Source organism: Trachemys scripta, chromosome 3, assembly GCF_013100865.1.
Source record: "Trachemys scripta elegans isolate TJP31775 chromosome 3, CAS_Tse_1.0, whole genome shotgun sequence".
NCBI classification, from domain to species: Eukaryota; Metazoa; Chordata; order Testudines; family Emydidae; genus Trachemys; species Trachemys scripta.
Genome location: NC_048300.1, coordinates 13,112,293 through 13,128,070, shown reverse-complemented (window position 1 = coordinate 13,128,070; position 15,778 = coordinate 13,112,293). Strand labels below are relative to the sequence as shown.

Genomic DNA, 15,778 nt, shown 5'->3' with positions numbered 1-15,778 from the left:
ACTATAAAACTCTGTAATTTGCTTTTAAGTACTCTTTTTAGCATTCTAGATTGTCATGAAGGTAATTCAGTCTCTGATCCTGTAAGGTGCTCCCATGGATACAGGTTTGTTCAAGTGGAGCACCTTTTAGGCTTGGGGCCTTGGCTATGCTGCAAAGTATAGTGTTGAGATGCTAATAGAATATATAAAATGAAACAATAATATGGCTTAATCTGCTTTTACAGTCTGTCTACTTGCAGACTTGACTTAATTCAATGTTATGGTGTGTAAGTGTACACTTTTTTATATTTCATTTGAAACATACAATATCTGACACAACTTTTCCAGAGCTGTCTGAGATAAACCATTTGTTGTTACTCTCACTGGCTAAGGCATATTGAGTTTAAGATTTTTTTTGTCACAACTCTGATGTAAAAAGTGAGAAAAATGGTTTACAAAATGTGTTCCTCTAACGCTAGTGCAGCTCTCAGTGTGATGAGAAAATGAATCTTGCTGTTAACACAGCATCTCTGTTTTGGTCAATTTAAAATGTCTCTTCACTTGTAGAATCCTATGAAACACATTTTTAAAGAGACAGCATCAAGTTGGTTCAAGCCTCAAAACACCTGAGATGTTGAAAAATATCATAGAAAGTGTGCTACTGACTTACACACTTTTACAAGGGGCATTATAGATTTTTCTGTCTTTGAAAGTGAATACATGTAGTAAAACCAGGGGAGGCTATTGAGGACTGCAAAATGTCCTGTTTTGTTTTTCCTCCATATCATTAAAGCTGATAATCATAGAAATGGAGAAATAAATGAGCAAACATCTCTGAGAATCAGGAAGAGGATCACTCTGAACCTATTGCCTTCTCTTGTAGCTGTTTTAAAGGTGACTGCAAAAGACTTTGAGAAAGAATGGACTTCTTTTTTTATTTTTTAAACTGCTTCATGATTTATAGGAGGCCTAAAAAGAAGTGTCCCTTTCTTGCTACAGTGTTTGCCTCCCTTCCCTCTCAACTTTGAATTTCTGGACTCTTGTAGTGGGGCAGTCACATTTCAGTGCACTACTAAAGAAAATGCTAACTTTAACAGCAAGTGCCAAGCCTTTCTACAGTTATCAATTTACCATCATATTGAGATCTCTGATATTGCAGGCAATGTCTTTTGCCTTAACAAATGTCATGCAAACTTGTAATATTAACAGGAAACTGAATTCCTAATGTTGGTTAGTGAAAATAAACCCTGCAACAGTTGTGAAACAACATTTAAAATTTTTGTTCCCATTTCTTTTCAGGAATCAAGAATCCTGTTTCAGTTGCAAATAGGTTGTTGTGTGAAGGACAGAAGGGAAAACTCTCTGCTGGCAGAATTCCACCTTGGTAATTGCTTTGTTCTGCTTGACTTTCTTTTAGCCTTTGGTCTTTTAATGAATGCAATATTTGAAGGTTATTCTTATCCACAGAAGGCTGATGCTGTTTGTTACACATGAGCAATAGCATGCCTCTAAAAGGAAGACTTGCTTTGTTCTCTCATCTTGGAACATATTATTGTTCACTTGATGCAGCTGTGAATAGAATGAAATATTGTGGATAGAAGATGATACTATGTTGAGTGTTAATTTCTTTCTTCATGGCTGTTGACACAGATTTGTACTATTACTAAATTCTTATTCCTAATTTGATTTTTAAGAAGTCCTGTAAACTTGTCAGTTAAAATAACTTTTTTTCTAAGAAACCTGTTTGCCTTTTCTTATGAAAAGATACGTTTTTTCTAAGGGTTAAACTTAAGATTTGTGTAGAGTTAAAAGAATAATGGATTTTGAAATCCTTTATCTTACTCTCTGTCTTTATGGTGACTCCATCTTTTAACCTAAAGTTGGAAAATAAAGATTACAACGTTTTGTTAACCAAATGAGTTATCCTATCCAAAGGGGAAACAGTTTATTAAAGATGCAGCTGAACAATGTAGAGCATCTTTACAATGCATTAAAAATGCAATATTTTTCTTAATATAAATCTGTCTAAATGTTGAAGAGGGAAGATGAAATACCTTGCAGACTTTAAGTAGCATACATATTTTGAAAGGAAGTTAACTGCGCTTCTCAATAGCGCATCAGGTAACAGTGAAATCAGGAGACAATGCTAAGAGCTAGTGTATGAAAAAGCAAACTTTAAAATCTCAGTTAATCAAAAATACTACTTAAACTGCCAGATGCTGGGACTGGATGACAGGGGATGGATCACTTGATAATTGCCCTGTTCTGTTCATTCCCTTTGAAGCATCTGGCATTGGACGCTGTTGGAAGACAGGATATTGTTCTAGATAGATGTTCGGTCTGATCCAGTATGGACATTCTTATGTTCTAAATTCCATCTTATTCCCTGCATTTACTAAGGCTTATAAACATGGGTATAACTATTGACAGCCAATTAAAATATTTATTTCCAGAGTTCTAAAGTCTTTTAGTAACTGCTGCTTGCATGCACAGACATGCTGCCTAGTATCTTACTATTGTAATACAATTGTTGTCACAGGCCAAGTGAAACATCAGTATTTCAGACATAGTTTTTCAAATCTTTTTCAAATTCAGCAGATTCATCAAATGTTTTGCAAAAACATCCAGCATCTGAAACTGCCTGTGATCTTTATCCTGGGAAATATAGGTGAAAGGAAACTGATTGTCAGAAATCATTTATTGCATACCCTTTCATATTCTGAAACCTGCTTAACTGGAAATGTATTTCCATTTTATCCCTATTAATTTGATGTATGTGAGTCTTCAAAGTTATCAGCAGTATAAAAAAAGGGACTGGTTGTAAGAAATAAACTTATTTCATGTCTCATAACTACATGTCCTCTCTCATAGTAAAACTACGCAAAGGGTCAACTCTGCAGTTAGTGGGGACTTTCTTTCAAAAGCAGATAGTTTGCCATTTAAAAGCCACCAAACCAAACAATTTGCCCAGGAAGAAGCACTTGTTAGTTTTTTTTGTTTAAATTCCTTCTTCTGTGTGTTCTAGCTTTTTGGTTGGTGAAGGAGCTTACAGATGGGCAGTTGATCATGGGATACCAGCATGTTCACCAGGTATCATGACTACAAGTGAGTAAACTGGTTGTGTGAGTAGGAAGAACAGGTCAGAGTGACTTTAAAAATGGTTTCATATTTTGAAGTGCATTTCACTTCACTGGTATCAGTCATGGTACATAAGGATGTTTTAGTTTCTAATATTCTGTAGAACTTGGATAATTAACCTTTATAATTAAAACTTGAGCTCCATTTTAGGTCAATAAGTAATGCAAATCAGTGACGTAATGTATATAAACATCAAGAAGTTTCCTGTCTAAAGTTGCTGATACTCAAATAATCAAACAATGATACCCTCCAGAACTAAGACAGCATTATACTTGATCGTATTAACTATTATACAGATCCACAATATATTTCATTTTCCAGATAATTTGATTCATAGGCCTTGCTGAATGAAACTTTGTAACAACGTTTCCAGTTTCTAAAAAAACAAAGGTCTTGACAAATTTCTTTGGCTTGATTAGACAGAATATTTTTACACTCCTTGTTTCCTTTTTCTAAAGTCAATGGGGTTTGAGAGTATTATATACAGCAGCTGCCACATAGTCATAGGAGATAGTCAAGGAGGCTTCTTACACTAACTCTATGCCTACCTAAAATTTCCTTTGTTGCTAGCACCATTGGAAGAAGCAACAGTGAGTGTTCAAGTGTTGACTGCCAAATGGCATTAAGCGCTGTCATAAAATGGCTTAGAGCAGATCTAGATGCCACTGGTTAAAAATGCTCATGGCCACTGTGACCTTGTCTTAGCTTATCAAAACTTCAGGACAATAAGCTTAGCAGAGGCAAAGCTTAAATAACATCAGGAATTCCATATCACCTCAGCACAGTCTCAATATGCGTGTGTATATATAGTAAGGAAAACTTCAGTATAAATGGTTAAAGTCTGGCAAAGTTATACACAACTGAAAACAAGCTCTTATGATGGGAAGTGTCTGCAACCTTAATAGGTGGTGCTACCAGCCCCACCTATAAAATTGCACATACCATACATACAAGCTGAAAATGAATGAATTTTGGAGCCAAAGGCAGATTGGGAGATGTGTCCGATCTGGTTGAGTTCCTGTGTTGGACGGAACTCACTAGACTGCTGCGATGGGAATCCACCTTACTGAGCCCTGTGTGACTTTTAGCCTCCAGAGTCTTAAGAGTCCAGGCACCAACCCCTGGCTTGTACCCTGAGTGTGTGCCTAGAGGTCCATCTCCTCTCCCTAACACCCCTTTCTGAGGGATGAGACCCTGAGGTCCAACTGCCTCATCCCTGGGACCAATGCTGACCCCTCAGGGTCCCCTGTAAGTTAAACATACCTTCTCCCAGAACTGCAGCTGTGTAGGCATTCTGGGTTTACAACTCACTTCTTCAGGATAGTGAAAGCCAACAGAGAGAGACAGACTTGGCATGGGATTCCAAAATACCATTGCTCTTTGCTTAATAGCACAAGAAATAGATCTACACAAAATAATAAACTCACCTGTATACTATTTCCCTGTGTCAGGTTCTTCGATACTCTGGTGAGCTCTCAGGCCTTGAGCAGAGCTGTCTGGGATCCTTTCCCTGCCGCTTCTGACTTCCCTTCAGAAACATGGAGCCTCTCTAGGTTAGCTAGGTTTCTCTGACCTTGGCTGGTCTCCAGTTAAACGGGACACCCTGCTGCAAAAGCCTGCCCATCTCTTATCCTTTCCTACCCAAAGCTTCCTGTTCCTGTTTGTGAATTTCTCAAGTTTGTATGTCTCCCCCCCCCCCCCCCCAACCAACACCTTGTTCCTTTGTTCTGCTGCTTATGTTTCTCCACTCTTGACTTCACCAGCCCTTTGCAGACAAGGTAGAGGAAGTATCTTTTTCCAGCTCCAGCCAGCCTCCTTGGGTGAGCATACAGTCCATTGTCCCTCATCTGGTAGTTACATGCTTCACCCATGTCAGCAGGTGGTGGATACAACATCCACAGTCAGGTATTCTCTGATATAGTAATCTTTTAATAACTTCATAGTATCAACCAGAATTCGTAAGCTGTACAGACATGTTACCCAAATTACCACAGGGAGGTAGATTTAAATATTCTACGGTTCCCACAAATTGTGGAGCTGATTATTCTGGGGAATCAGTTTCTGAAGTAAAAACTGAAGATCAGGGCTGATAACATGCCCCTTGTGTGTCTAGATGGATGACCCACTGTCTGGAGAGAGACTTCTGTTTCAGTGAAGTGGGTCGATGGAATGCAAATTTGTATAAAACCTTAATTTGGGATTACAACATTTGGATTAACCCACTATCACTGATGATGTTACAGTGCACTTTAAGGTAGCCCAGCACTGCCTTTTGCCCTTCTAGAACACAGAGGGTGCCTAAATGTAAACTAAAACCCAGGAAATAGAGTTAAGGTATTTTTCCTTCCTCTTCCCCTGCCTGCCCCCCAACCTTAACTCTGACCCTGTGGAAATGGCAACAGGCATTGTGAATAAAGAAATTGTGTCCTCAGCATACTTTTGCTTCATTCCTAATTGGACAGTTGTACTATCAGTAATATGCTATGTCCACTTAATGTCTACACAAGTGGAGTACAAGAATACTTTATCTCATCCTAATAACCCCTTCCATATTCTGGGTGCCCACGCAAATCTCCAAATGTGCACTGGCATTCTCTTACTGCCATGCACTTTCCCTGTCTTCTGCTCTACTGCTCCTCCAGTGAATACTAGCAGTGTGGCACAGCAGACATTGTTCCACAAAGGTAACTGAAGGTTCTCTCTCTTAAAAGGTTTTCTTAAGGTGAAGATGAAACTGTTATTAACTCAAAATCTCTAGGAAGTGTGTGCGTGTGTGTCGGTTAGGAAGAATGAATAAGTTTAGGTCAGGCTTAGATAGCTCATATTTTTGACAATCTGAGTATACATGTAGATTTTAGGACATTTTGGGGAAAAATGGTCCTTAAACAGAAGACTCTGGCTAAACCTTAACTATGGAAGTTCTATTACTTCTCATCATGTGGCAGGTAAATGAGCTCATTTCACTGCCTGTGTTCTGCTGGCAGAACTCTAGCCTGTTAGTCGTGTAAAGCCTACCTGGAAGGGATCACAGTGATGCAAGCTTACTTGCAATTCTCTGAGACGCGAGAGCAGCAAAGTGCAGCCCAAACAATGTATAAGCTTAGCACAGGGCAAAGTAGGGCAAGGGCACCCAGGAGATGCCCTCCCTCCTCCCCCCAATGTGTTGACTGAGTATGTCTGATGAGCTCCACAGTAAAACAAAACTGTCCTCCCTGATAGAAGCCCAGGACAGATGATGGTTATACCATTGCCTTCCTCCTCCTGTGGTGAATCACGTTCCTTGGGTGCAGCAAACTTTACATGAGCAGGGACATAAGATTGATTCACTCCTGCAAACACAATCTTGGTGGCTGTATGGCTTTATCTAGTCACATGTTGGGTTGAAATCTGTGACACTACTTACAGATGAACATTACTTTGCTTTACATGCTGCTGTCTTTGTCAAAGTGGAGCAATATGAAGGAAAATTAGATCTAATACAGTCACTCAGCTTAGCCCAAGCATAGCTGGGGTTATATATCAGAGTTAAATTTCATTTTAACATACCTATTTTTAATTACTTGCATCTGTTTCTGTTTTCAGTTACGCAGTAGTTATTTAGCAGCTGCTCAGCAGATTGCTGTGCTAAGCCACGTTAATTCCTGTAGTTTGCTGGTATATTATTTTTGTAATCCCCCCCCCCTCCCCCTTTCAGCTGCAGTATTCTCTTTTCAAACTGCGTTAAAAGGGAAAGTGTACAAAACCCTCCTCTCTGATACTGTTTCAGTCCACTCCATGAACTGACTGTCGGGGGTGCTGTATGACTGGTTAGAGCCTGATCTGATCCCCAGAGATAGAAAACATGTCCTTACTACTCCTAATATCTTGGATTCATAGTTTATTTTAAACTTGGATACTATGGCCTTGTCTACACTACTGAGGTAAGTCGACATAAGCTATGCTACTTCAGCTACGTGATTAATGTAGCTGGAGTCAACGTAGCTTAGGTCGACTTACTGTGGTGTCTACACTGCGCTGCGTTGACAGGAGACACTCTCCCGTCGACTTACTCGTTCTGGTGGAGTACTGGAGTCGACTGGAGAGCACGCTGCAGTCGATTTAGCAGGTCTTCACTCGACCCCCGCAGCATTGATCGCAGTAGCATCAGTCCCTGGTAAGTGTAGACCTGGCCTCTATCTTGAATCATTAACATACATGTTGCCTTAATGGTAATCTCAGTATAGAAACACCATGTTACCTACTCCAACAGAAACATCACACAATACTTATGAAGATCTATATTTATAATTGTATATATCAGTCACTGAAGAAAAATATCAGATTGACCATTAACCCAAATTTAATGTTTGTGATTTGACAGTGATAGAAATTTCTATATTGCTGTATCTGTTAATCATATCTGAAAAAAATTAATGAAATATTCAGATGATGAACCCAGATTGGAATGATTAGAAATACTGCTCTAAAGAACAGAACAGATTTTAGTAGGGGAGGGGAATGGAAAACCTTGTGATTATATAACTTAATTTTTGTTGTGCACTAACAAAAACTAGGATTTAAGCGTTTGACAGTTGTAAACTTCTCAGTTATGGTATTTGAAAATCTGTTTAATTTATTTAACTGGATGCCTATTTGAAACATCCAGTCCTAGAAATATCAGATTATTTAAGCATATGTATAAATAGTACTTCTGTCAAATGAGGAAAAGGTAGATTTGGCTAAATCTTGCTTTTTGAAAATATTCAAATTTTCTTGAACTTTGTACCTTTTCTATGAAGTCCTCATCATATAGCACAGCTCTAATGTTGTGAGACTGTGGTCTTAAGACTTGTCCTCTGAAATCTGGAATGCTAGATTAGTTTCCAAAATAGTTAGTACACACTCAAAGTATGCAACATTCTGTATTCAAGTATGTCTTTTTCATATGTGAACCACAGAATTACACCCAAAAATAAGAAATGTATCCAAATAACTTGCTCAGTAAATATTCACCATGAAATATAATTCCATAAAGTAACACCCCAAACTTTATTATGTGACTTGTAATTAATATCATAAATTTGGTCTGAAGAGCTTAACTTCTGATGATGCCTCAACTTGGACTATACAGGTATCACTGCAATCATGAAGCCTATTAAAGACCAAACTACTGTTTTAGCATTATATATGCTATTTTTGTAAAGCTTTTATTCCAAAAACTCTGAAATAGTTATCAAAAACCTTTGCAAAATCACATAGCTTAGCTGAAAAGCAAAACAAATCTGTAGAGTCTTAGGCAAACTGTATTAAGATGCATTTATTGTTGAGTACATATCAGTAGTTTTGGGTAAATGTATTACAGGGATGTTGCAGTTTTCCCCAAAACAACTGTTCAGGAAATTCCGAGGTCAGATTAAATTGAAATAAAATCTAAACATGCTGATGTATGGAAATGCACCTAGGGTACCCAAGAACTTTACCTCTGCCCTCAGCCATGTAACATGATTATAAGGCACTTTAGTGCTTGTGGTCCTAGAATAGAAAAATGTCTCTTAGAGATAGATGAGTTTCCTCCCACCCATTGGTGTAATTACGAGACAGATTTAGGGTGTTTGTGTGCCCTAAATGTCCATTTTCATAACTTAACATGTTTTAAGTTTAACTCTGCATTCCTTTGTATATATTACACATTTGCTGTAATTTTTTGCCCTAAGTTGTTAAAGTATTTCAAACTTCAACATTTTTTGTTTAGGAATTTCTTTACTGTATGAAATTGTTAATGGAAGCCAAATACACTTAATAATCATTAATGTCAAATCATTAAAATGTAGTATCAACCTTAAGTCATGTCTAGGGTCAGATTCATGGTATTCTTCTTTGAGTGCCTGCTCATGTCCATTCCACATTAGGTGTGTGTGTTCGCCACATGCACCAGTGCCAGAAGTTTTTCCCTCAGCAGTATCTGTAGGGGACGTGCTCTGGCGCCCTCTGGAGTGGTGCCTGCATGGCGCAGTATAAGGAGTGCCACCGGCTACCCCCACCCTCAGTTCCTTCTTGCCGCCAGTGACGGTGCTGGAACATCTGCTGCTTCGACTAGCGTTGTTTCATTTTCTATTCTTGTGAACTTTGAAAACCTGTAATATAGTTGTATATAGTTAGTAGTTTCTTAGTTATCCTTAGTAGTAGTTCTCAACTTTTTGTTAGTCCCAAATGGGACTCAGCCGGGGGATGGGGGCATGCCCCGGTCCCCGGGCTTTAAGCCCTGCAATCGCTGTGAATGGCCTATGCCTATCAGCGATCCACATGCCAGCTACCTAAGGTGCTTAAGCGAAGGGCACACAAATGACAGGTGCTGTATCTGTAAGTCCTTTAAACCTAGGACGAAGGAGGAGCATGATATCCATCTGAAAGTGTTCCTAATGGAGTCGGCACTCACTCCGGCACCGGAGCAGCGGTCCGACTCTGCACCGAGCACTGCGGCCTCCGTGCGCAGTGCTCCACTGGCGCCCTCCACGTGCCGGCACCAGTCCCCTTCCGCGGCTCCGGGGAAGAAGCCAAAAAAGACTGGGAGGGGAAGATCTCCTACCCTTCGTAAGGGACAGGAGTGGGCTGGGGGTGAGCCATGACCCGTGCTGTGCAGCTCAACCGCCCTTCGGGAAGTTGGGCCCCAGTTCAAGTCGAGTGGTGCAGCCCATCTCTTGCTCTGCCTGTGACCCCGGATAGCGGTGCAGGCCCTAGCCAGATTCAGGTGCCGTTGATGCCCGAAGCTCTTCAAATGGCTCAAGAAATCCTGACACTCCCTGTGCTGCCCACACCAGCTCCCGCGGTACCCCGATCTCGGGGAAAACTCGCATTGGGACCTATGCGTGTGTCCCTGCCTCAGCAGTCCTGATCCCCATCGAGAGGGATGTCCCGCCAATGTTTGCCTGCCCGAAGCTGTCACGCATCAGGACTGGAGAGGCAGGCTCAGCGGAGCCCACTTTGGTCCCCGCACTGGGGGCACCGATCGAAGGACTCGAGGTGTACCTTGCCTGTAGATTGGCGCAAACCCTCTGAGGCACGTGCCACCCAGCAAGAACGCAGTGATGCATGTCTGTAGAGCCGCAGCGTGATCCTCTGTTTACATGTTTACTACTCATTATGCCATCATTCAGCAGGCCAGAGATGACACTGGGTTCGGCAGAGCTGTGTTGCAAACTACACATCCATGAACTTCTACCCACCTACAGGGGTACTGCTTTGGAGTTGCCTAATGTGGAATGGACATGATCAAGCACTTGAAAAAGAAAAGACAGTTACTTTTTCCATAACTGGTGTTCTTTGAGATGTGTTGCTCATGTCCATTCCTCAACCTGCCCTCCTTCCCCACTGTTGGAGTTTCCAGCAATAGGGACCTGAAGGTGGGAAGAGCCAGTGGTACCCCTTATATTTGTGCCATGCAGGTGCCACTCCAGAGGGCACCCGAGCCGGTCTCCTACAGATACTGCGGAGGGAAAAACTTCCGGCACTGGTGCATGTGGCGAGCACACACACCTAATGTTGAATGGACACGAGCAACACATCTCGAAGAACAGTTACAGAAAAGATAACTGTCTGTTATCTGGCTTTTTGTAATAGATTAGGCCTCTCTTATAGTGTCCTCCTCTTGTTGGACCAAGCTTTATTCTCCCAGGCGTGTTCACTGCGGTAACCTTTTTCTGTGCTTCTTAGTTTCCTGGGATTTCTTCCTTTAGTTGGGGTGGTTTCTTTAATTGAGCCTTTTTAACCAACGCAGTCCCACCCTTGCACACTTTCTTCAAAAATCTGCAAACATAGCAATCCCTTCCCCAAATCTGACTCCTGCATCCGTTAATTCCCATAGCAAGGTTTCCTGGCTCTGACGTCAGAGCCTCAGACCTCCAGGGCTCCCCTACAGTTTCCCCTCTTGTCTGTTTGGGTTTCTGGAGCAGTTTTTCACTGGAACTTCAAGGGCAGTCCACTGGGAGCACTGCCCATGCAATTTCACTTCCAGGAGGATCTTGCTGCCCTCTTTTATAAAGGGCAGCTAATTAAGGTCTGCATCTTTCCTCAGGTGCAGGGGGTGGGATAATCCAACAGCCAGGCCAGCTCCAAGCCCCTGACCCCAGAGGAATGTTATCCCTTACTCCTTCACACTACTAGGTGTGGCTCTGGAGGAGCACAAAGCAGTTGGAGCATTAGCCAGTTTACAGTTGCTTTGCATTGCCAGAACACCACAAATCGGATGGCGTGTGTTCCCCAGCTTCCCCCACTCCTTGATATTCTTCCTTCCCCTGTATAGAAAACCATCCCAGTTTCACCCTCCCTGTCTGTTAGATCTGATACAACCGGTAGCTCCTGAAAAAATATATTTAAGGATAGCTGTTTTGCTGTTTTTATTAGTGAGTGCATCTTTCAACACAGGTGGAAGGAAAAACTGTACGTCAAACTCATGAAGAGTTGCCATTTTGAAAATGGCTACTATAGCCCATTGTTGTCTGTGGTGATTTGGGGAAGATTTCCTTCTGCTGCTGAGGAACATTGAGGAGGAAGTAAATGGTGGCAGTCTTTGCAAGGGCAGCTTGTGGTCTGAGTCCCATTTAAAAACAATAGGTGGTGGCAGCCATTTTGAAAGAAGGCAGTCCTTAGCAGAATTCCTGCTGAAGGAGAAACTTTCAGTAGTGAAGAATCGCCGAGAGAAAACTATCAATCCTAAAAATCAAGTGTAGCATAAGCGCAAGATTTCAGTGAGTTTCAACTATAAGGGAAGTCTGAAGAGATTCCATTAAGACCATTAGGGACAATGGTTTGACATCAGGAGCTAAACTTATTAAACTCAAATGTATGCATTTACTCAAGAATTCTCAGTGCTCTAATTTTGGGGAGGATATGTTGTATTCTTCCTAAATGAAAGGATAAATCCCAGTTTTGTGCAAAACTTTAACTATGGAACTGTAACTGGCATTACCAGAATTACTCTATTCTGCTTTGTGGTGGTTGACCTTGCCACTAAAGTACATGCTGAGGTATTTGTCAGTGTAGGAACTGATGGACTAGAAATTTCATGGGATTTGTGGTGATGATGGGAGCAGGAGGGGGAGACTATCTTAATATCAGCTAGCTTCTGAAAGCCCCTCTTATCCTTGCTATTTTTAACTTTAAAGACATAATTCTATAGTTCACTCTTTTTTGCTTTCGTGCAATCTGTACAGGTGAGAAACTAGATCAACCACTAAATACAATATTACTGCTCTTAAGGTCTTTTACATTTGTGTTTTAAGTGTATAGGGCTAGAAATTGGTCACTTACAGGTTTTCATGCTAGAAGAAATCATTATGATCTAGATTGACTATGGACAGAAATTTCACCCAGTAATTTCTGCATAAAACCTTAATCTTGTGGCTGAGTACAGCATAGTTTTTTAGACTTCCAATCTTGATTTAAAGACTTGAACAGAGGGAGAGTCTACCATGTCCCGAAATACATTGTTCCAATGGCTAATCTATTCTAGATGCTAAACATTTGCATCTTATTTCTAATTAGAATTTGTCAACATTTCATTTCCGGCCATTGGATCTTGTTATATCTCTGCTATCTTAAATAACTGTTCGCTATTCAGAATCTCTCCCCATGTAGGTACTTATAGACCATGTTCAAGTTGTCTCAGCATCCTGTTAAGGTGAATAGATTGGACTTAAGTTTTGCTGTAAGGCAGGTTTCCCAGACTTAATGATTCTGAACCCTGTCCAACTATTCAGCATCCTTTCTGAAGTGTGAGCACAGACTTGCACCCAAATCCAGTAAGTCCCATGATTTCAGTGTGAGAGACATATCACCTTTCTACATCTACACTCTATTCCCCTGTGCAACAGGATGCTCGGAGGGGTTAGTGCAGTTAGTGTACCTGACTTCCAGCCCCTTGTCTCTCTGTCAGGGCAGTAGAAGTGCGTGGTTTCTGACTCTAAGGGTATGTCTTCACTACCAGCTGGATCGGTGGGCAACGATCAATCCAGCGGGGATCAATTTAACACGTCTAGTCTAGATGCGATAAATCGATCCCCGAGCGCTCTCCCGTCGACTCCTGTACTCCAGCTCAGCAAGGGGCACAGGCAACAGTCAACTCACCATAGTGAAGACACCGCGGTAAGTAGATCTAAGTACGTCGACTTCAGCTACGTTATTCATGTAGCTGAAGTTGCGTAACTTAGATTGATTCCCCCACCCCCATCCCCCAGTGTAGACCAGGGCTAAGCCGTGAGTGATTTTGCCTCCACCTACATCTGGGTCTTTGCTCTTAACCAGGGTCCTCCCTGCAGAGAGTCTACATCCGCAGTTCTAGGCTACTTCCTATCGATTTGGGGCAGTCAATAACTTAACAAAGGAGTCCAAGTGAGCAGGGCCCTGCAGGACCTGCTGGTTCTCAAAGAGGGTAGCGGTTGGAGAACGCCTTGCCTGTGGGCCTTACCCACTCTGTAGTCCCCTCTCAGGCTCAGCCTTCCATCTAGCTTCCCAGAGAAGGAGTCATCTCTCCAGCAGCCTGTCCTCCTGGGCTTCTGAGCTTCTTTTACCCACTTCTCCAGCCAGAGCATGCTTAGCAGACCCAAAAGGGCAGGGCTACCTGAGCCTAGTATTGCCTTTTGACCCCTTTGGGCCCAGTGTGGGGTTTGTATACCCCATCACACCCTGTTGGTACATCCAAGGATCATGTTAACCCTCTGAGTCATTGCATTGTCCTGGGAGTCTGTGTTCAGTAGGTCATCTGTCAAGTCCTCTTGAGTCACTACTTTCTGGGATACAGTTAACCATCCTGTAAGTGTGACCTGCCTTTTTCCTGGATGTATGACCTTGAATTTGACTGCACTAAAAAATACATGTTCAAATAACACTAGTTTTCTAAGCAATACAGATCTCTGTTGAACTGATCTATCGTTCCTATATTACCAGTTGTTATCTGTCACTTTCTAGCAGTTTTATTTCCTTCAAAAATCATAGATTCAAATATTATTGGGCCAAGAATCAATTTTTTTTTTTACCTCCGCTAGAAAAATGAGCTTTGGCTTTGGATGAAAAGTGACTCGCAGTTACTCTTGAGATCAGTTTTTAATCCATGGAATGTGTTATATTGTTTTTTTGTTTGTTTGTTTGGTTGGTTGGGTTTTTTTTGTTTTTTTTAAATCAGTGATACCAACCAATCTTGTAATCTCATCATGATTATATAAATTTTAACTGCTATGGAGGCTAAAACTGTGCAAATACTTTTTACCGGTTTTCTGGAGTTGAATGACATATTGGTATCCCAAATTCATGCTTATGTGCTGCTTATTACCTATAGGCATGTACAATTTCTCAGGTAATGATGGCCTTTGTCCTATGCGCTGCATTTGGTAATTCAAATGCCCTCTTGAAAGGCCATGTTAAAGGAAAAGACTTTTTGAAAATAGTATTAAGACATACTACTCTGAATCAAAACCTATGTATAAAATTGTCTTTTAAAAGCAAATCTCTAGGACAGTACGCTTGTTGAAAGCACAAACCTTTAGATAAGTTAAAAATGAAAGTACACTTTAAAGTCAAAACTAATTAACTCTTATGGTGGTGAAAGGTGCTAGAGACTCATGTCTTCTATTGACAGCATGTGAATTTCACTTCTTGAACCTTGGAGAGCTTCATATGTTGAGGGCGCGGTTGAAGTGGCGAAGTAGCCATCTCAGGTGCAAAAGTGATGGGAGACATTCTACAGTCCGCTTACTGCATATTTGGTCTTGGTACTCTCCCAGTATAAACTAGCTTACAGGACACTATCAGTAGCAAGTTATGAGTTGGCCTATAGATTCCATAATCATGTACAGGCATTTGGGCCAGTGGATATACAAGTAGTACAGATAAGCCGTGGCCACTACTTACTCCATAGGCTGGAAAAGCAGCTGTAGGAGAGGGGAGCCTCAGGGCAGGTAGGATGGGCTGGCGGAATAAGCTTCCACACAAATATTTGGACTTTGAACAGATAAGCCAAGAGTAGTGGAAGTGCAAGCTTCCCCACCCTGTCCTGTCAATGTGCATGAGTCTTATTCTAGAAGGATCACTTCCAGGGTGAATAGTTCAGTCTCTAAACCTGTTCAGCCCTTTGCCACTGCCAACAATGCTACCAGTAGTTCCAACTAGTGTTAATTGTGGTAGAAGTCTTTGTATGTTTGTCCATTCAGGACTGAAAGCACCAATTTGTTCATTTAAACTGACACACAGCTTCCAGATGACAGTGGCTTAAGGTCACTGGTAACCTAGAACTGAAGGGCTCCAGAGCCTTATCACTGTCCTTGAGCCATTTAGGTTCCAAGAAATGCACTGGGGCACATCAATAGGACTCCTCACTTCCTTGAAGTTAAACACGTTATTAAGTGTCTTGCTGGATTGAGGCCCAAGTCAACCTGAAAGTTTGCCTGTTAAAAATTGAACTTAAATTCATATTTTGTAAATGGCTTGTACTTTTTAGGACAATTTCTCAATCCAAACCAAGTTGTAGCTGGAGTAATCTTTCCAATGAAGTGTTCTCTTTTCACTCTTTTGATCAGTTTACACTAGGGTTACCATTCGTCCGGATTCCCCCGGACATGTCCGGCTTTTTTGAGTTAAAAATAGCGTCTGGGGGGAATTTGTCAATGTCCGGACTTCCCCTCCCCCCCCCCCC

At 41.4% G+C, this 15,778-nt stretch overlaps 1 protein-coding gene across 10 annotated transcripts in view; it reads left to right on the top strand.

Moving 5' to 3' along the window:
• Nucleotides 1-15,778, top strand: part of TASP1 (taspase 1) — a 171,791-nt gene that overhangs the window by 28,577 nt on the left and 127,436 nt on the right. For all 10 annotated transcript variants that reach the window (XM_034764147.1, XM_034764141.1, XM_034764145.1 and 7 more), the window contains 2 exons: nt 1,279-1,363; nt 3,005-3,084. In XM_034764147.1, coding sequence (XP_034620038.1) covers nt 1,279-1,363; nt 3,005-3,084 — 165 coding nt within the window. The remainder of the gene's footprint in view (nt 1-1,278; nt 1,364-3,004; nt 3,085-15,778) is intronic.